Here is a 22161-nt window from a genome sequence, read left to right as displayed (position 1 = left end):
CCCTGAGGCCAGCACCACGGCCCGGCAGTCAGCCCTGTAGAGGGCTAACAATCTATATGCCAGAAACTCCGCCTCTAGCTCCAGTCTGGCCACCCCCATCTACCCACTGAGCCTCCCCTGTTCACAGAAATACTTTGTCCTGGCCTGCCTCTTTTCCTTGCGATTAGGGGTCCTGATGCTTCCACCTTCGAAGAGGGCACATCAGGACTTGCGGTTCTCTCTGGAGATTTGGGTTGTTTTTTTTTTTTTTTACATGGAAGCTGAACTGAGGCAGGCGAAGGCTGACCTTTCCTCCATACCATTTGCGTAAGTGAAAGAACCCCTGGAGTGAAGGATGGAGCCAGACTGGACTTGGGGAACCCCCACCCCACTCCTGTGTGCTTGCTCAGGAAAACACAGCTCACCTGTATCGCCTCTTCCTCCGGGACCCAGAATCAGACCTGTGGGGTGATAGACAAATTCTTGTGAGTTTCCCTAGGAATGGCCCCCGAGGGGCACAGCCCAGGTCCTGAGCCCGAATGAGACAGGCTGCAGGGGGGTGGGGTGGGGTGCGGTGGGGTGGGGTGGGGTGTGGTGGGGTGGGGAGGAGAGGGCAAATTACCTATCTCTACGGTGCTTCTTTACACCCTTCTTCTTCTTGCGCAGGGGGGAAGCACTCCCACAGCTGTGGACACAGGGGTGGGTGGGTACTAGTGAGCTGGGGCTGGAGGGGAGAGGATGGGCATGGCTGAAGGGGCCTGGGGTATGGAAACTGGGAAGAGGTCCCAGGCTATGAAGCCCAGAGCCCCTTGTATAGAATGACCTTGTCTAGAAAGCCTATGGACCAGATTGGCAAAGACTTCTAAAATTGATACTATTGCCTGTCCCTTAGTCACCTTTCCTAATTGTGCGTGTGTGTGTGTGTGTGTGTGTGTGTGTGTGTGTGTGTGCAGATGCACACCTGTGTGCACAGAGAGCCCAGAGGTCAACCTTGGATATCATTTATGAAGTACTAACCACATATATTTATTTATTGTGTGTGCGCGCACACACATGCGCGGAGCTCAAAGGCCAACCTTTGACAAAGTTCTCTCCTTCCACCAGGGAGGTCCTGGTGACTCTACACGGGTCACCAGGCTTGGTTGCAGTCCCTTTGGCTGCTGAGCCATCTCACCAGCTCCTGTGTTTTCTGAGTCGGGGTCTTTCACCGACTTCTGGGACGTGCCGACTTGACTAGGCTGGCCAGTGATCCCGACTCTGTTTGCTTGGCTATTTTTGTTTGTTTGTTTTGGAGACAGGACTTGCTGTGTAGCCCAGGCTAGCCTTGCACTCATGGTCCTTCTACCTCAGCCCCCTGAGTGGTGGGATCACAAGAGTGTGCCCCCTGTCATGTATAGGGGAAAGGAAGAAATGCTTTTCCGGTCTGGTTTTCTTACAGGGCTGGAGACAGAACCCAGGGCTTTGTACTCAGCAAACTCACCAGCTCTGAGATGTCTCCAGCCCTGGGGATTTCTGGGCTATGCAAACCAGAAAGAGCAATGTTCAACCCCTGAGGTGCCAGGCCTCTCGCCTCTGGAAGACGGCCTTGCGTTCTTTCCCACCCACAGGTTCCCCCACCCTGCGCCCCAGCCCCCCTCCCCGTTCCTGTCCCCTGCCCCCCCCCCACTGACCTGCATTCTGACTCTAGCCTCCTCTTTTTGCTGAAGGTGGATGCCAGAGAGAAAGGACAGACAGATGGACCCGGTTAGCTAGTGGCCCCAGCTTGTACCTCAGGACAGAGGAGGGGGAGGACATAGAAACGGGGGAGTTGTAGTTGAGGGCCAGTAATGACCCCTTTCCCAGGGACACCCACACTTGGGATGGGGTTTCCTTGAACCCTGGGAGGATGGTCATACCCAGTGGGGGTGGGGCTTAGAGCGGGGCGGGGCTTAGCGAATGGGTGGGACTGAGAGGTGGAGGGGCTAGGCTGCCAGCTAGGGATTCAAGAGGGGTGGGGCTGGTTTAAATTCGCCGATCCCAAGTGCAGCATCTGTGGCCATTGTGTCCCCACGGCCCCTCCCCGCCTCGTCCTAGGACCCTGCGCCGCTCTCACCGGCTCCTCCGATGACTGCCTTTCTTTTTCTTCTTCTTCTTGGGAGGGGGCGATGCGGAGCTGCTGGACCAGTGCTTGGTCCTGGGCGAGAAGGGGCGGCGGGGGCGGTGAGGGAGGCAGCCCCGTGTTGCCCTCCCCTCCGCCGCGGCGGCCGCTCACCTGTACCCCCGGTGCCCGCGGTAGCAGGCGACCGGGCAGTCGCAATCCACCGGGCCGTCGTCCTCATCGAAGGGTGGGTACTCCAGGCCCGGCTCCAAGCCGTCCATCCTCCGCGGGGTCTCTGCCACTCTAAGGAGAGACAGAGGTGCTGCCCATCCGCCTCTGAGGAATGGCCTTCCCGCAGCTGCAGCCTGGGCATGGCGCCATGGCCTGGCCTATGTCCTCTGGGTCATATGCGGCTGGGGGAAGGGGGCTGTGCTTGCAGACCAGGGGGCTTGCCATCCCCAACCCTGGAGGGTCTGATGAAGAGCTGAGTAACCTAAACCTGGCAGCGCAGGCCTGTTACATCAACTACTAAGAATGTTAAAGCAGGAGGATTTCAAGTTCAAGGCCTGTCCGAGCAACCTAAGACTAAACAAACAAGAAATAAATGGCTGGGAATGCAGCTTCGAGGGTGCGGTCTCAGCTGTATTGCACTGGCCTATAAGGAAGGCGTGGGTTCCATCCCCAGTAAAACACACACACACACACACACACACACACACACACACACACACACACAAAACCAAATCAAACCAAACCAAAGAACTGGGAATGCAGAGTTGGTAGAGTGCTCGCCTAGCTTTCATGAAGCCCTGGGTTCCGTGTGCAAGGCCGCCTAAACTGGGTGTGGTAGAGCACACCTGTAATCCCAGTCCTCGGGAGGTGGAGGCTGGATGAGGATTTCAAGGTCATCCTCTGATACTTGGGACTTGGAGGCCAGCTGGATTACTTGAGGTCTCAAACAACAACAAAACAGTTAGATCCGTCCCGTTCACTAAGGCCCCCTTACCCCTCACCAAGTCTCCTCCCGGTAACGGTTAGCCCCGTCGTCCTACCCCGGTGCCCCTACTGGCCTCCCTGTCCCTCGCTGGATTCCCGACTCTTTCAAAGAGCCCCTCCCCCATCGCTGACATCTGCCTCTCCAGATCCCTGAGCGCCCCCCACCCCCCTCCCCTCCCTTCCCTCCTCTTTTCCTTCAGTCTTGGCCTCAGCTTCTGAAATATTCATAGCCTCTCCTCACCCCCCCCCTCCCCTCCGCAGCCTCCAGAGGCCTTCTGCACTTGGAAGCTCCAGCTGCCGGCTGTCTTCATCAATCACGGCTGGCGCCGGAGGGTGAGAGGGGGGGGCTTCAGCTCCCCGCCACCTCCAGGTCTGTATCCACTCCCTATCCGTCTCAGGATCTCAGAACTCTCCACTCGGCCCAGCAGGAGCCAGCCATCACCGGTCCCTGCTCCCCGCTCCGCCGACAGCTTCCCACCTCCAGGCATCCTCTGCTGCACAGGTCTGGTTTGTGGTTGCCTGGTCCTCAGGGACTCACGGGAAGCCTTGTCATGAGGGCAGTGTCCCTAAAACCACTCTGTGACCTGGGACCTGATTAGGACCCCGACTGAGCCTCTTCTTCAACTTAAGAATTCTTTTTAGCTGGTGGCGGTGGCGCGCGCCTTTAGTCCCAGCACCCAGGCGGATCTCTGTGAGTTCAAGACCAGCTTGGTCTACAGAGCGAGATCCAGGACAGACACCGAAATTACACAGAGAAACCCTGTCTCCAAAAAAAATTAAAAAAAAAAATAACTGGACTATTTTTCTTTTTTCTTTCCTTTTTCTTCTTGAGTATTTTCCTTAAAAACATTTTTTTTTTTTTTTTTTTTTTTTTTGGTTTTTTGAGACAGGGTTTCTCTGTGTAGCTTTGCGCCTTTCCTGGAACTCACTTGGTAGTCCAGGCTGGCCTCGAACTCACAGAGATCCGCCTGGCTCTGCCTCCCGAGTGCTGGGATTAAAGGCGTGCGCCACCACCGCCCGGCTAAAAACATTATTTTTTAACATTTATTTATTTACTTATGTGTGGGAGTGGGGCTCATATATACCACTGTGAATGTGGCAGGCAGAACACAGCCCTGCTATCATCACTCCCTACTTCCACCGTGTGCACTCTGGGGATCGAACTCAGACTGTTAGGTTTAGTGGCAAGCTCCTTTACTCTCTGTGCCATCTCGGTAGCCCCAAGTTTCTTTCTTTCCTTTTAATTGAACAAGACTACAAATGACCTTCCACAGACTTGTCTCCACAGTGATGGGCTCCAGGGTGGCGGCCCCTCCCCCTCCCCTCCCCCTTCCTCATCTTCCATGCTGGTGGAGACAGTCCCCTGGCTTCAACAGAACACCCACACCCACACCCACTCTCTTGGGGGCCGCCCACACACAGCTCACCCTTTCCTGTACAGAGGAGGGAGGCCAGGACAAGGGTACCAGCTTTGGATTCTCAAGACAGATTTGAATCCAGAAATGACTGTGCTGGCTGACTGCCGGAGGCCTTATCTATACAGGAAAAGAGAATCCCCTGGCCTGGAGCAGAGGATTAAGGGAGATCCTCCTTCTGAAGCTTCGGACACAAAGGCCTGGGCTGTGACTGGGGCATTCCCCAGCAGTGGATACTTCGCAGGGGGCATCTGCTGGCTTATACCTCACAGACACCTCTTCCCGGAGGGGAGGGAGATTGGCTGTGGTGACGGGCTGAAGAAAGGCTTCACACCAGGCACGGTGGCGTGTACTTGTAATCCCGGCACTCAGGAAGAGGAGGCAGGAGGATTGCAAGTCTGAGGTCAGCTGGACTACACAGCAAGTTCAGGGTAAGTTTGATCCGGTCTCCAGAAACCCTGTCCCAATAACTAACTAAATAAATAAACAAATAACTGGAGGCTGACAAAATGCCTCAGTAGGTAAGACATTTGCTTCCAAGCCTGATGATCTGAGTTCGAGCCCCAGTTCCCACATGGTGGAGGGAGAGAGCTGACTCCTGCAAATGTCCTCTGACCTCCACACACAAGCTGTGATGCATGCATTCTCTACCCGCCCCCTCCTTTCTCTTCCCTTTGTGTCTCTCAAAATCAATGTAAAAAGTAAGAAGCGGGCTAGGGCTGAGCAGATAGCTGATGCACAACCAGAGAACTGGAGTTCGGGTCCCCAGCACCTGCATAAAAACCCAGGCATGGTAGCACACACCTGCAATCCCAGAGGTAGACAGTGGAGACAGGAAGAGCCCCAGGGCTCCAGCCAGTCCAAGGGAAGTGGTGAGTACCAGGTACAGAGATACCCTGCCCCCAAAAATCTCAGGTAGAGAAAAACAGAGGAGGACATTCCATTGTCCTCTGGCTTCCCCATGCACACACATGGATACACAGGGGTGTGAGCATCGCATACATGAATGCACATGCATATGCCATGAATATCTACACACACACACACACACACACACACACACACACACACACACACACACACACAAAACCCTGGGGATGCAGAGATGGCTCTGTGATTAAGAGTATGTGCTGCTCTTCCAGAGGACCAGAGTTCAGTTTCTAGCACCATGTTGAGGGACTGGCAACCACCTCTATTGGCATACACACTCCCTCACACTCCCCCCATACCCACATTCACACCCACATACATACACATACACACACACACACACACACACACACACACACACACCGCCCCCCCCCCCCACAGATGAAATAAAATCAGCTATGAGGTCATTAATTTGAAATAATTACTAACTAAATTCTGTGTTTAAAACACAAAACCCTGGGCTGGAGAGATGGCTCAGAGGTTAAGAGCACTGACTGCTCTTCCAGAGGTCCTGAGTTCAATTCCCAGCAACCACATGGTGGCTCACAACCATCTATAATGAGATCTGGTACCCTTTTCTGGCCTGCAGTCATACATGCTATATACATAATAAATAAATCTTAAAAAAAAAAAAAACAAAAAAAACCCCCACAAAACCCCAAAGGCCGGGTCCGTGGGTCAGTGTCAGGCTTTCCCAGCACATGTGAGGCCCAGGGCTTGATCTGCAATACCACACAGGCAGATTCTAGCCAACAAGTCTCCAGTAAGAGACACACTCATTAATTGGAAGACTGATTTTATATTTTAAAAAGAAAGATAGAACCATGTGTGGTGGCACATGCCTTTAATCCCAGCACCCGGGAGGCAAAGGCAGGCTGAGCTCTGTGAGTTCGAGGCCAGCCTGGTCTACTTAGCAAGGATCCAGACACTAGGGTTGCATAAAGAACAAACAAACAGAAAAACAAACAAAAAGGCGTGTAGGCAGCTAACTATGATGGGGTGAGCTAACTCTTAGGTGAGTCTCAAGAGTGTGATCCAGAGGGGAAGTGGCTCAGCTGTCATCCTAGCTACTCAGGAGGTTGAGGCAGGAGGATCACAAATTCAAGGCCTGTTTGGGCTCCAGAATGAGTTTAAGATAAGCTCTGGCAATTTAGAGGAAACCTGGTCTCAAATTAAAATAAAAAAGATGGCTGTGAGGGTGACCCAGTGGGAGAGCCCCTGCCTAGAATCCCCCAGTGAGGGGCTGGGGTGTGGCTCAGTGGTAGAGCACCTGCCTAGAATCCCCCAGTGAGGGGCTGGGAGTGTGGCTCAGTGGTAGAGCACCTACCTAGAGTCCCCAAGTGAGGGGCTGGGGGTGTGGCTCAGTGGTAAATCTCTTTAGTGTGAGGCCCTGAAATCAATCCCTAGCACATTCAGAAACAATAATCATGATCCAGCTTGCAAACACCAGACTGTCCCTGACAGCCTTGGAGTCACCACACAAATATTTGGGAGGCTTGTTTAGGGGAATAGAGAGACTAATGTGAGTCTCCTGCCTCCACAGACCCAAGCACCCCCACATCCCTTAACTCTGCTCTTCCTCATCGTGAAGCTGGTCGCTTCCGCCCATCTGTTCTGGTCTCCCTCCACTGACATGTCCAGCCCCCCTGAGTTCGAAGGTCCATCACCGCCCACGCAGCTCCTCAGCCACACAGATGCCTGACGTGTAAAACACAGGCTTTAGTGGAACTGCTAAAGGTAAGGGCGTGACAAGAAGCTTGTGGGTGAGCTGGTGGGAGGTGGGAGCTTCAGTTGACACAGGCTTGAACATGATGAAGGATATTTACGAAATCAAGTTGCTCCCTTTGGCAACGCCTAATACAGGGCCTTTCCGGTCTTTGTAACTGCCCAGGTAAGTCGGCCGCTGATACCCTTCACGCACCCCTAGCTTCCTGCTACTTCCTCCTTGTCTGTGCTTCCATCTCTGATGGCTCCATCTCCAGGGTATCTTCCTCTATACCTCTCAACTTTATTTAAAGAAGTTTATTTTGTGTGTATGATTGTTGCCTGCCTAGGCACACCATATACATGCAGTGCCTGTGGAGGCCAGAAGAGGGCGTTGGATTCCCTGGAACTGAAGTTACGGATAAGCTAACCTATGGCTGCTGGAGCCGAAGCCTGGATCTCTGCAAGAGTAACAAGTGCTCTGAGCCATCCCTCCAGCCCCTCCACCTTAGCTTTTGGAGACAAGGTCTCTCACAGAACCTGGAGCTCACTGCTGGAACTAGCGAGCCAGCCAGCAAAGCCCTGGGAGCCACATGTTCCTGCCTCTCCAGTGCTCAGCTTGCAGACCCACGCTAGCACACACGGCTTTCGTGTGAGTGCTGAGAGTCCAAATGTAGCTCCTCACACGTCTGCTGCAAGCATTTTACCCACCGGCCTCCATCTTCCCGACAGGGTGTCTCTGCAGCTTTGGAGCCTGTCCTGGATCTCCCTCTGTAGACCAGGCTGGCCTCAAGCTCACAGAGATCCACCTGCCTCTGCCTCCCGGGTGCTGGGATTAAAGGCATGCGTCACCACCTCCTGGTTTATCATTACTTTTTAACTTTTACTTTTTGCTGTGGCCTCGTATGCCGAACACCAGACTTACTTAACATGTTTTGCTCTTAAATTCATATTTGTCAACTAGTTGATGGCTCATTGTGTCCATGGGATAGGGAGATGGGTACCAGAGGATGGGAGTGTCATCCCACCATAGAGGTGACCAACATAGGCTCTGAAGTGAAAGGGTGTATTGAGTCAGATGCAGTGGTACTCACCTGTGATCCCAGAGTTCGGGAGGTGGAGGCAGGAGGATCAGGAGTTAAAGGTCAGCGAGTTCGAGGCTAGTCTAGGCTACATGAGAAATCAAAGCAAGAGGGGGAGTGGGGAGATCGTTCAGTCAGTAAAGTGTTGGTTAGGCCAGCATGAGAACCTGTGTTTGATCTCAGAACCCACGTAAAAAGCCAAGTGTAAGGATGTGCTCGAGTGATCCCAGCACTGAGGAGAGACAGACAGGAGGATCTTTGGAATGTGCTGGCCAGCCTGTCTAGCCTAATGGTGAGCTCCCAGCCAGTGAGCAATTCTGTCACCAAATATAAGGTAAATAGAAATTGAGGAAGATACCAATGTTGATTTGTGGCTTCCACACATATGTACACACACACACACACACACACACACACACACACGAGATTGTTTCTCACTGGCTGGTCTTCATGCTAGCCTTTTTTCTTTTTAATCAAAAAGAAACTTTGGAGGGGGTAGTTTTTATTCCATTTAGTGTGTGTGTGTGTGTGTGTGTGTGTGTGTGTGTGTGGTGTGTGAGCATGTGTGCTACAATGTACCTGTAGAAGTCAGAGGATGACTGGCTGGATTTTTTTCTCTTTATCCACTACATCGGTCCCAAGGATCACACTCAGGACATCAGGCGTGATGATAAACACCTCTACACACTGAGCCTTCTCACTGGCCGGGATGCCGACACTGTTTACTACTAGTTTTCTACTAGACAGGAGCATAATGGACCAAGCAGCAGAGGAGTGAGCCGAGATAGTGGTGGGATTCTGGGCAAAGGGTCTTCCTCCTCTGTTCATCCACTCAGCCACCATGCCACCTGGCCTTACACAGGACCAGGGAAGAATCAGGCCTACATTCTTTTATCTCATGCCTCGAAGTGCAGGGCAAACATTGATCCTATGGCTATTACGATAATTGCTAGTCCGGGTGCCAGACAGTATTGCGAGCATTTTCCATGTATTTATCTCATTTAATCATTGAGTATTCAGAACAAGCCTTTGACATAGGAACCATCATTAAAATTCCCGTCTCACAGATAAAATGATGAGGTACAAGGAGGTCACACCATGTCTAAAATTAGACGTGTTGAGAAAATGACTGGATTTTGTTCGCACTGTGTTAGAAAGTAGCTTGTAAACATTGCCTCTCTAAGCCCGCTTTCCCAAACACTTTGCTATATTATATAACGATGAAACTCCCTCTTTTTTTTTTTTTTTTTTGAAACAGAGTGTCTGGCTGGTGAGATGGCCCAGAAGGTAAAGGTGCTTGCTGCCAAGTCTGATGATCTGAGTTCAATCCCTGGTGCCCACATGGTGAAGAGAGAGAACTGACCCTGGCAAGTTGCCCTCTATATGCATGCCATGGAACATGCACTTTTAAACACACACACACACACACACACACACACACACACACTCACACTCACACACACACAGTAAATAAACAAAAAAATCAAACTATGAATAGGTAGGCTATTGGAAGGTCGTGAATTTGGGAGGTGAGGCCTGCTGAAGGAGGTGGGTCATTGTGGGGAATGTCTTTGACGGGCTTGTCTTGCCCTTTCTCCTTTCCTGTCTCTCTGCAGTAGATCTGGCTGCAGTGATGTATACCATCTATTTCAACGTGTTTCCTCTGCCATGAATTAAACCTCCGATGCCAGGAACAAAACAGCCCGAGTTGTCTGTGTCTCGTGCTTTGACCACAGATCTGGAAAGGTAAAGAAACACACAGTGCTCCCAAGGGATTCATCTTCCAACGTTTCCAGGGAAACGTCTCCGAACAACATCTGATCGAATTCTGCTCTCCGTCACAAGCCTTTTCCTGGCTTCTGACTTCTGCAGGGTCATTTCTCGACATGGCGGCAGTATAATATTCCGATGGCAGTCTGGAGAGAACATCGTCACCAGAAACAATCACTCAAGTCAGCCTGTTAACCCAAGGGTGAGGAGGGATCGCTTTCTAGGAGTGATGCCATCTCTGTTGTGAAACCGGGGTGATCTAACGACCCCCAAAGGCTCTCAGGGTGGAACTTTTCATTCTGGGTGTGTCTCCATTGTTTACATTTTTTAGAATTAGATTTATTTATTTTATTTTGTGTGTGCGTGTCTTGCTTGCCTGTCTATATGTGCACCATGTGCATGCTTTAATCCCACAGAGGTCAGAAGAGGACTCCAGATCCCCTGGAACCAGAGTTAGGAATGGCTCGCTATGAGCAACCATGTGGGTGCTGGGAATTGAACCTGGGTCCTCTGGAACCAGTGTTCCCAATCACTGGGCCAACTCCCCAACCGCCTACTCTTGTTGCTTAACTATAGGAGCTTCCAAATTTGGGGCCTGAGGTATACTTGTATGGTAGAGAACTTACCTAACATGCCCCCAAAACAGTAGTCTATAATTTATGGAAGATCAAGGTTGAAGGCCTAGGCATAAATGCAGGGACTGGGTGCTGTATGGAGTCTGGCAGTTGGCAGTTGGTAGGAGGCATGGAGACAGCCAGGCAGAAGGAAATAAGTCAAAGATAATTGAGCATATGGTATTGTTGGCAGTATACGTAGATGATGGCGGTGGCCACCTAGGAGTGATGTGTGTTTGCTGTGTGCCAGCTATTGATCCTCACACTATATTCGTTTATGTTTTCCTCATTCAGGGAATGGAAATCAGAGCCTCCTGCATGCTACACAGGGGCTTTACAGCTGAGGCACACCCTCAGAGTCTTAATGGAGGTGGGGTGGGGGATTCTAGGCTGACTCATACCCCCAGCCCTTCCCTGGGAGATTCTAGGCAAGTGCTCTACCACTGGGCTAGCCTATGAGGTGGGCATTAGTACCTTCCTCTTAAATATAAAGATATGAAGAGCCAGAGATGTCAAGGGTCTGCTCAAGTCCTACAGCTGGGGTGTGGTGCAGCTGGGATCCAGCAGCCAGGACAGTATCCTTGGACTTAGAGATTTTGACAGATGTCTGGAGTGTCTATCTCTCTCACTTACACATCAAAGATGTGAAAACTGGCTCAGATTCCAGGTGCATATGTGGCCAGACAGTGCAAGCCTTTCCTCACCCTTATCCTCCAGCTGTATACCCCAGGCCTAAGTACAGCAAGCATAGGTTCAGCACCACGGACAGCCTAGCCTTTAGGCGGTCCCCCACCGCTGGGTGTACTTGTTGCAGTTCTGTTATTATTCCTTTCCTGCTGTTCTATGTGTGAGTGTGTATGGTGTATGTGAACATGTGTGGGTGGGTGTAGGAGGAGGACATCGGTGCCTTGCTCTATCATTCTGTCTTATTTTCTTGAGTCAGAGTCTTTTACTGAACCTAGAGCCAAGTTCAAAGGCAGGCTGGAAAGATGGCCCAGTGGTTAAGAGCACTTACTGTTCTTGCAGAGGACCTAGCACTCATGTTAAGTGGCTTACAACTGCCTGCAACTCCAGTTTCAGGGGATCTGATACTCTTTCCTGGCTTCCATGAGTACATGCACACACACACAAAACCTTAATAATTTTTTTGTTTGTCTTTTTGAGATAGGGTCTCACTACGTAGCTCTGGCTGTCATGAAACTCACTATGTAGATCAGACTGGCCTTGCCTCCTAAAAGCTGGAAATTAGAAGTGTGTACCACTATGCCCAGCTGTGAAAGAAAGAAAGATGAAAGAAAGGAAAGGAAGGAAGGAAGGAAGGAAGGAAGGAAGGAAGGAAGGAAGGAAGGAAGAAATTTAAAAATCTTAAAAAAAAGTTCAAGGTCGCCGGGCGGTGGTGGCGCACGCCTTTAATCCCAGCACTCGGGAGGCAGAGGCAGGCGGATCTCCGTGAGTTCGAGGCCAGCCTGGGCTACCAAGTGAGTCCCAGGAAAGGCGCAAAGCTACACAGAGAAACCCTGTCTCGAAAAACCAAAAGGAAAAAAAAAAAAAAAGAAGTTCAAGGTCATCCACAACTACATAGCAAATTCCAGGCCACCTTGGGATACTCGTTACACACAAAAATCACCCTGTTCTTCAGTAACACCCTGATTGAACGTGTTGTTATGTGGACAGCAGGGGAGACTGCAAAGGAAGGAACTGGCTGGAGCTGGAGGGTTGTCACCGAGAGCATGTTGGAAGGAAAAGGCAGAATCCAGAAAGCCCTGTTCTCACTCATGGGAGATGGAGGAGGAAAAGGGCAGGGTTTTTTTTTTTTTTTTTTTACTGAGATGTTGTCAGGCTGTGTGAGGTCCCAGATCCAAAAGATATGAGCTCATGGGGCCGACAAGATGGCTCAGAGAGCAAAGGTGCTTGCCGCCAAGCCTGCGGCACACACATGGTGGAAGGAGAGGATTGACTCCCAGAAGTTTGTCTTCTCACCGCCACACTGGAGCTGTGACACGCGCGCACACACACACACACACACACACACACACACACACAGTAGTAAAAGTAAAAAAGAAAAAAAAGAAGTAAGGAAAATGTCTCTCTTCCCCTAGCAACTATTGACAGCTTACAGAGGCGCAGAAAGCTTTTTCAGATAGGATTTGGCATTTTGATTTATGCGTGTGTGCCTGCGTGCATGTATGCCACAAGTGTGCTGATGCCTTAGGAGATCAGAGAGGGCACTGGGCGTCTCCTGGAGTTGGAGTTACAGGCAAGATGTGAGCAGCTCAACAAAGGGACTGGGAACAGAGCTCTGATCTGCAAGAGCAGTTCTGGATCTTAACTGATGAACCATCTCTCCAGTCTCTGGTATCTGTCTTTTTTGGTGACCCAGTGAGTTTCATTAAGGTTGCACACAGGACTATGAGTGAGGGGTTATTTACAGAGGCATGGGTGCCTTATCAGTGGCTACACCATTAAAGAAAACGTTTTTTGGTTTTCTTGTTAGAAAATGTTTTTTAAAATTACTTATTTTTATTTTATGTGCATCTGTGTTTGCCTGCATGTACATTTGTGTGAGGGTGTCAGATTTTGGAGTTACACAGAGTTGTGAGCTGCCATGTGGGTGCTGAGACTTGAACCCAGGTCCTCTGGAAGAGCAGCGAGTGCTGTTAACTGCTGAGCCATCTCTCCAGCTCCAAGAAAAAAATTTTTTTTTCACGAGCTATCAAGATGAGCCTGTGGGTGAAGGCCCTGGCTGCCGAGTCTGATGACCTGAGTTCCGTTTGCAGCATCCCTCTGGTAGGAGGAGAGAACTAGACCCCAGAAGTTGTCCTCTGACCTCCTCAAGCACACTTGGCATGTACACACACACACACACACACACACACACACACACACACACACAGAGTAAATAAATGTTAAAACAAAAGCAAAATGTCTCTTCATTCTCTAGCAACCACTGACTGGTTAAAGACTGTTTTCTTTTCTTTTCTTTTCTTTTCTTTTCTTTTCTTTTCTTTTCTTTTCTTTTCTTTTCTTTTCTTCTCTCTCTCTCTCTCTCTCTCTCTCTCTCTCTCTCTCTCTCTCTCTTTCGAGACAGGGTTTCTCTATGTAGCCTTGGCTGTCCTGGAACTCTCTCTGTAGACCAGGTTGGCCTTTAGCTCAGAGATCTGCCTGTTTCTACCTCCCAAGTATCCCAGGCTGGTCTTGAACTCACTATGTAGCATGACAATCCTTCTGTTTCAGAATCTAGAATCACTGATTAGGTTTTTGTGGAACAAAAGTGGATGGAAGTTGGGGGACTCAGGAAGGTACCTGCTCTTGAGCTGGCCTCACTGTCCAGAGAAAGACCAGGAGCCTTTCCCCCGCCTTTCGCACAGCCTCAGTGCTGGGGAGGGTAAGGACCATTAGCAAGGGGGTCACCCTCTGATTGTGTCCCACAGGATTAGCTGAGTACACTGTCAGGCACGGGGGTGAGCTACCCTTTACCATCTCTCCAACTCAACCTGCACCGTTTTCCACAAATTTTTTTTTTCTTCCCACGCTGGGACTTGAATTTAGGGTCTCCAGCATGCTAGGCGAGTGCTCTAAAGCTGAGCCCCAACCCCACACTGGAGGGTTCAAGGCAAACATTCTACCACAAACAACACCTGCAGCCCCTCACTGGGGATTCTAGGCAGGGGCTCTACCACTGAGCCACACCCCAGCCCCTCACTGGTGGATTCTAGGCAGGGGCTCTACCACTGAGCCACACCCCAGCCCCTCACTGGGGATTCTAGGCAGGTGCTCTACCACTGAGTCACACCCCAGCCCCTCACTGGGGGATTCTAGGCAGGGGCTCTACCACTGAGCCACACCCCAGCCCCTCACTGGGGGATTCTAGGCAGGGGCTCTACCACTGAGCCACACCCCAGCCCCTCACTGGGGGATTCTAGGCAGGTGCTCTCCCACTGAGCCACACCCCAGCCCCTCACTGGGGGATTCTAGGCAGGTGCTCTACCACTGAGTCACACCCCAGCCCCTCACTGGGGGATTCTAGGCAGGGGCTCTACCACTGAGCCACACCCCAGCCCCTCACTGGGGGATTCTAGGCAGGGGCTCTCCCACTGAGCCACACCCCAGCCCCTCACTGGGGGATTCTAGGCAGGTGCTCTCCCGCTGAGCCACACCCCAGCCCCTTAGCATTTGGGTTTCTACAATCTAGGGTGCGTCACCTGCTTACTCTGGAGTACATTTTACAGGTGGGAGTAACTAACCCACAGACTCACTTGTAGCTTGCCCGTGGTCACACTCTCAGTGGCAATGTTGGGGTCTGAACATCTCAGAAGCACCCTGGCTTCTAGCCATGATCCTTGTTCTGAGATCTGGGCTCTCCTGCTGCTGACCCATAGTCAGGACCCAGGTGGGCAGCAAATGGGCCAGGCCAGAGCTTCCAGTGGGCAGAGTCCACAATCTCTCCTTCGCTCACCCCAGGCCCTAATGGCACATCCGGACAAGCTCCCCAGGCACCCAGTTGCAGCATGAGATGCTCCCTCCCTTTCTGTCACCCAGACAAGTACTCACATGTGGGCCCCAGGCCGGTCCTCCCTGGTCAGTACTCCCTCCTTCTCCATCAGCATCTGCCGGAAGGTCCCGACCTTCTGCCGGATCTCCTCCTCGGAGTACCTATGGGGCACAGGGACCATGAGGGTTTTGCTGCTAATTTTAGGTCACTCCTTCAGCTCACTCCCACCTGCTCTCCAGTGCTTGGTCACAGTGCATGGTCTCTTGGCAATTGCTCTTTTGGTAGGAGTTTTGTTATTCTCTCTCAATGTGCCCCTTCCCTCCTGTCTCCTCCCTCCCCTTCCCTCCCCATCCTACCTTCTGCTTTCAGTCCCCTCCTCTCTTCTCCCCCCACTCTTCCTTCCCTCTTTCCTCTCTTTTTTCCTTCCTTCCTTTCCCCTCCCCTCCCTCCCCCTCCTCCTCCCTTCCTCCTCCTCTCCTCTCCCTGTATTTTATATTTCTCTCCCTCCTTCCCTCCTTTCTCAATAATGCTTATTAGGCCCATGTAACAAACATTTAAAAGTTTTAATTACTATTTTATGTATAAGTGTTTCACTTGTATGTAGGTCTGTGAATCACATGTGTGCCTGGTGCCCAAAGAGGCCAGAAGAAGACAACAGACCCCCTGCAATAACCACTGTGTGGTTGCTGAGAATCAAATCCAGATCCTCTGGAAGAACAGCCAGTGCTCTTAACTGCTGAGCCATCTCTCCAGCCTCTATCTATCTATCTATCTATCTATCTATCTATCTATCTATCTATCTTTTGTTTTTTTGATACAGGGTTTCTCTGTGTAGTTTTGGTGCCTGTCCTGGATCTCACTCTGTAGACCAGGCTGGCCTTAAACTCACAGAGATCTGCCTGGCTCTGCCTCCCGAGTGCTGGGATTAAAGGCATGCGCCACCACCGACCAGCTCTATTTATTTTAATAACAGAGTCTTGCTGTGTAGCCCAGGCTAGCCTGCAACTCACTTGTAATCCAAGTTGGTCTCTGCCCTGTAATTCTCCTGCCTTAGTGTCTCAGTGCTGGGATCACAGGCTGCCCTCATGACTGAGCACACACAGGTCATGCCTGATGTAGCACTAACAGGTGTCCAAGGCTGTTAGTGAATGAATCCTGGGTCATGACCTCCAGGGTTTTCATTCTTCAGAGTGGAAGATATAGTGACATAGTGACAGATGGAGAAGGGGAGGGGAGGGCCTTATCTTGCTTTAGTTTCTGCTCAGGATCTACCACCTCCTCTCATAGAAGTCACGGTCCTCACCACTCAGCCTGTCATGGAAATGGTGTGCCTTGCCCTCCCTGTTTCTTGTCTTTTTCTCACAAACATTTTACAGAAGTTTAATTTGGCTTTTGAAAGTTTATTGTTTAAGCAAAACCCAAACATGTCCTTTATATTTATTTATTTATTGTTTTTTTTTTTCAAGACAGGGTTTCTCTGTGTGGCCCTGGCTGTTCTGGAACTCACTTTGTAGTCCAGGCTGGCCCTAAACTCACAGAGATACACCTGCATCAGCCTCCTGAGTGCTGGGACTAGAGGCATGCACTAGCACACCGGGCTATGTCCTTTATTTCTGTTGTTGAGTTTTGTTTGTTTGCTTTGTTTTGTTTTTTAAGGCATTGCTGGGGATGGAATCCAGGGTCTTGAACATGTTAGGCAAACATGAATTACCACTGAGCCAAGCCCCCTGCCTCTCACTGAGGGATTCTAGGCAGCCAGTCAAGCTACATTCTTGGCCTTTGACAACATCTTTTGACTCATAAATAAACTTCTAGGATCACCATGTGGCGGACCACAGCTGCAGCACAAAGACTTGATTCATTGGCGATAACAGAAGGATGGATAGGGGGTGTAGTCAGTGGTGGAGCATTTAATTGTAGAAGGATGGATAGGGGGTGTAGTCAGTGGTGGAGCATTTAATTGTAGAAGGATGGATAGGGGATGTAGTCAGTGGTGGAGCATTTGACTGCAGAAAGATGGGTAGGGGGTATAGTCAGTGGTGGAGCATTAAATTGTAGAAGGATGGATAGGGTGTATAGCTCAGTGGTAGAGCATTTGACTGCAGAAGAATGGATAGGGGGTATAGTCAGTGGTGGAGCATTTGACTGCAGAAGGATGGATAGCCCCCATCAGGAAGAGCATTAGCGATCGATTTCCATAGTAACTGGTACCTCCAGGATCCTGGCAGTGGCTCATGTTCCAGTAACTACCTGTTAACTTGTCTATGTTTTGCACTATCTCAGAATTTTAGAGGGGAAATCTTATCTCTCTCTCTGGCTTTAGTGTCCCCAGGACCTACCACCCTGTCTGCCATGTTGTAGCATCCAAAACATAAATTTCCTTTAAAAAATATTTAAATTTTTTTTATTTTGAAAACTGTGTGTGTGTCTGAATGTATGCACACCTGTGTGTGCAGGTGCCCACAGAGGCCAGAAGAGGGCGGTAGACTTCTTGGAGCTGGAGCTATGGGTATTTGTAAGTCCTCTGAAGTAGGAGCTCTGAACTCCAACTTCATGACTGAACAGCCAGAGCTTTTTTTATTATTTATTTTTATTTTTTTTCCCAGGGTCTTACTATGTAGCTCTGGCTGTCCTGGAACTCACTCTGTAGACCAGGCTGGCTTCAAACTCACAGAGATGCACCTGGCTCTGCCTTCTGAGTGCTGGGATTAAAGGCGTGCACTCCCATCTCTGGTCTTGGGTCTTTGTTTTTGAGGCAGGGTCTCACATAGTCCAAGCTGACCTCAAACTTGCTGTGTAGTCAAGAACGACCTTGAATCCCTGATCCTGGTGCTTTAGGCTCTGTAGAGCTGGGACGAGAGACGATGCATACCATCACCCGGTTTTATGTGGTGCTGGGAACATAGGTCAGGGCTTCATACGTGCTAGGCAATCATTCCACCAAACAAGTCACATCCCCAGCCCAAGATCTGAGTTTTTATTGAAACATGAAGTGTCTCATAAGTGCCAAGGGCTCTCTCCAGAGCCTGTAGATCCTAGGCAGGTGCCCGTATTCAGGCTGAGTCCGTTGTGAGTGGGAATGTCGGACTAAAACAACTTGGTATGCTTTAAACTAATTTTAAAGTTTATTTCATTTATTTAAAAATATTTTTGTTCAGACATGATTGCCTTTAATCCCAGCACTCAAAAGGCAGAGCCAGGGAGGGGGATCTTGGCTAGTTCGAGGCCAATCTGGTCTACATAGCAAGTTCCAGGTTAGCCAGGGCTCTGTAGTGAGACTCTGTCTCTAAATTATTATTTATTTGATGTGTGTGTACATGCACGTGTGTGAGCCTGCATGCAAGTGTGTGTACGTGCATTCATGAATGCATGTGTGTGCCTATGTGCATGCCTGTGTGTCTTTGCGATCATGTGTGTGTGCGTACACACGTGAGTGCTTGTGCATGAGTTTGTGCTCGAGAATGTATTGTGTGTGTGTGCGCACACATGTGTGCATGTGACTGAGGACAGGAGTGACTTCCGAGCCCAGCATTATTCATCACAGTGACTAGTTCAAGGGGAAACCTCAGCTAGCGGTGTTAAAGGTCACGATGACTTCGTGGAAGCTGCAGGAAGCCTAGATACTCATAAGGATCCTCGTGTTTTCTTGCCTGGTTCGGCATCTCTACCCATTTTATAGATTGCAGAAACTGAGGCCTTGAGTTGTCATTTGTGTTTACATGTGTTCACGACACTGGATATATCTAGGGCATGGAGAACACATCTCTGTGGCTTCTGTGAGCTGGAGCTTATAGAGAGCCTCAGAGACAGTTTCTGAGTCGTCTGAACTAACTGATAAATGAAGGGTGGGCTGGGCTCCTGGCTCCACTTAGCTCGTCCAGACTCTGCTTCCTTGCTGGATTAGGCTGTTGGCTCCCAGTGCTCTTTAGTCAGCCCTAGGCTCCAACCCAGGCAACCCTGAACACCCCCACCCTATTTCAACCCTGCCTTTGTTCGGCCGGACCTTTCCTGGCCCCGCTCACACCTGCACTGCAGACTAGGATCAACCTTCAGTCAGTCTCATCAGACGTGGGACCTGTCACAAGCCTGATCAGGCCCTTGGCCACATCCCAAGCTAGCTCCTTGAGCCACTCACCATGCCTAGTCCCGGTCTCGGCCACGCCCACCCTGTTGCACCAATAACCTGAGCACAGCTCCAACCTCATCCAGGTCAGGTTACCTCAATTAGAACAGCCAAGACCCTTGATGGTGTACTAAACTCCGGAGTGCAGCCCACACACATGCCCATCCCTGTCTTAGCCTCTCCCCCCCAGTCCCCGTCCACACCCTACCTTGTCCAGCCCCACTCCAGCCCTGCCACACCGAGTCCCTGGACACAACTCTACCACTGCCAAGCTCACAATCACACCCATGTCCCCGCCTCACCACATCACACTCCAGCCACAGCCCCTTCCAAGTCCAGACTAATAGCCTCAGCACTCCTCCTGGGAACGAAGCTTGACTGCTACTTGTCCATGCCCCCTTGGAGAGTTTAGCCACACCCCTACTCCGTTCTTCCTCACCAAGCTCCGGAGCGCAGCCCAATCACTTACACCCACATACTATTCTGGTTTCATCCCATCTCTCCCCAGCCGGACACCCTGCCGAGTCCCGGCTCTACCTCTTCACCCAGCCTCTGGGCACTGCCCGACCATTCCCAGGTCACAGCCGCTGCATAGACTGGCCATGCCCATCGTAACCACATACCAACTATATCCCTTGTCTAGTCCCGCCCTACCCGCTTCTTCACCGTGCCTAAAGCACATCCTAACCATGCCCCTGCTCTGGACTCCTCCTCACCAAGTACTCAGTCTCGCCCTGCCCGACCCCTCTCTAATTCCGCCTACTATATCCAACCACGCCCCTTATCTGTCTCTGCCCCGCCCTGGTGTTTCAAGCCCTAGAAGGTAGCGTAACCAAGGCCCTACCCTTCCCGGTCCTAGCCCCGCCCCACCACGCTCCAGCCCCGCCTCTGACAGCTCCAGCATCCAGTCCTGAACGTAGCCTGACCTCCCCTCCATCCCATCTTCCCCCGGCCCCGCCCCTCTCGCCCCGCCCCACTCACCCCTGCTCCTCCATCATCTCCTGCAGCTCCATGCACTTGAGCTCCACGCGCCGCTTGCGTTCGTGGTCCAGGATCTCCCGGTGCGCGCGCTTCACCAAGCCGGGCTCGGCGGCGCGCAGCTCCTCCTCCGCGCGCGGCCAGGTCCCGGACGAAGCGCCGGGCTGCGGGAAGCCGTTGGCGGCGTCGGGCGGGGATGGCATGCCGGCGGCCCCGTTGTTCACGGTGGAGGACATGACAGCGGTCCTCCGCGGCAGGCCCTGCGGGACAGATAAAACAGAAAGTGGGGTGGTCACCTCTCGGCCATCCGCTGAGCTTTCTCTATACGACTTAATCCTGGAGGTTTAGGGCCCACTCCCGGCTCTAATCCGCTTGCTCTCAGGCTGTAGAGGGAGGGCGGGTGACAGATTGGCACCGTCACTTCAGGACATGAACGTATTTCACGCTCGTCTTTCCCCATCTGTGAAGTGGGTGGGTGCAGACTAGATCTTTTGTTTGTTTTTACTTCATTTTCGTTTTTCTTAGACAAGGTTTCCTATAGCCCAGCCTGGCCTCCAACTCTCTTATGAAGTCAAGCATGACCTTAAACTTCTGGTCCTCCTGCCTCGGTCTCCTAAATGCTGGGACTTACAGGCATCGCACCATCACACCCGGTTTATGTGGTGCTGGGGATGGAACCCAGGACATTGTGCAAGCTAGGCAAGCGCTCTACACACTGTGGTCCCACCAGTCCCAATTGACTTGGAGGGTAAAGGCACTTGTCCCCTGATGGTCTGAGTTCAAAGCTCAGAACGCACATGATGGAAGGAGAGAACCGACTCTTGCAAATTGTCCTGACCTCCACACACAACCCAATAAATACATGAATACAAATTTCTTTCTTGTTTATTAATTCCTCCTTTTCCTCCTCCTCCTCCTCCTCCTCCTCCTCCTCCTCCTCCTCCTCCTCCTCTCTCTTTCTCCCTCTCTCCCTTTCTTTTTCTATGTAGCCCTGGCTGTCCTGGAAGTTCCTCTGTAGATCAGGTTGGCCTCACACCTCACTCCTGCCTCTGCCTTCCAAGTGCTAGGACTAAGGGCCTGTGCCACCACACCTTGCCTTTGAATATGAATACAAAATTTCAAAAAAAAAAATTTCTGGTGCTAGGATTGAACCCAGGACTTCTTGGATGACAGGCAAGCAGTCTGCCACTGAGTTATAGCCTCAGTCTTTTAAATAAAAAAATATTGCTGGGTGGGGCTTAGTGGTGCCCACTTTTTTTTTTTTTTTTCGAGACAAGGTTTCTCTGTGTAGTTTTGGTGCCTGTCCTAGATCTTGCTCTGTAGACCAGGCTGGCCTCGAACTCACAGAGATCCACCTGGCTCTGCCTCCCGAGTGCTGGGATTAAAGGCTTGCGCCACCACTGCCCAGCTCAGTGGTACCCACCTTTAATCCCACCTTTAATCAGCACTAGGGAGGCAGAAGCAGGCAGATTTCTGAGCTTGAGGCCAGCCTGATCTATAGAGAGAGTTCTAGGATAGCCAGGGCTACAAAGAGAAACCCTGTTTAAAAAAAAAAAATTAAGTCTTACTTCTAGCCCAGCAGTGGTGGCACACACCTTTAATCCCAGCATTTGAGAGGCAGAGGCAGATGGATCTCTGTGAGTTTGAGGCCAGCCTGGTCAATGGTGTAAGTTCCAGAATAGCCAGGGTGGTTACACAGAGAAACGCTGCCTCGAAAAACCAAAAAATAAAGACTTATTCCTTTTACGTGTGAGAGTTTTGCCTGCATGCATGTATGTGTACCACGTGTGTTGCTTGGTGCTTGAGGAGGTCAGAAGAGGATGTCGGATCCCCTGGAACTGGGTTTATGGGTAGTTGTGAATCATCATGTGGGGGCTGGGAATCGAACCTGGGTCCTCTGTAAGAGCAACAGACAGGTTCTCTTGGCCCCTGAGCCATCTCTCCAGCCCAGTTTCAGCCTCTTTGTTTGCTTGCAATGCTGGCATTCAAACCCAGGTCCTG

At 51.0% G+C, this 22161-nt stretch overlaps 1 protein-coding gene across 1 annotated transcript in view; it reads right to left on the bottom strand.

Moving 5' to 3' along the window:
* Nucleotides 1–20396, bottom strand: part of Srrm3 (serine/arginine repetitive matrix 3) — a 39468-nt gene extending 19072 nt beyond the window's left edge. Inside the window, exons 1-7 of the mRNA XM_059249720.1 lie at nt 20164–20396; nt 15119–15220; nt 2231–2359; nt 2072–2152; nt 1650–1679; nt 602–664; nt 405–440 (exon numbers count right to left, since the gene is read on the bottom strand). Coding sequence (XP_059105703.1) covers nt 405–440; nt 602–664; nt 1650–1679; nt 2072–2152; nt 2231–2359; nt 15119–15220; nt 20164–20396 — 674 coding nt within the window. The remainder of the gene's footprint in view (nt 1–404; nt 441–601; nt 665–1649; nt 1680–2071; nt 2153–2230; nt 2360–15118; nt 15221–20163) is intronic.
* Between the last annotated feature and the right edge of the window lie 1765 nt (nt 20397–22161).

The sequence above is a fragment of the Peromyscus eremicus genome, chromosome 23 (genome assembly GCF_949786415.1).
Source record: "Peromyscus eremicus chromosome 23, PerEre_H2_v1, whole genome shotgun sequence".
Lineage (NCBI taxonomy): Eukaryota > Metazoa > Chordata > Mammalia > Rodentia > Cricetidae > Peromyscus > Peromyscus eremicus.
The sequence above is the reverse complement of the archived record's forward strand: the minus strand, read 5'-3'. Positions and strand labels throughout refer to the sequence as shown.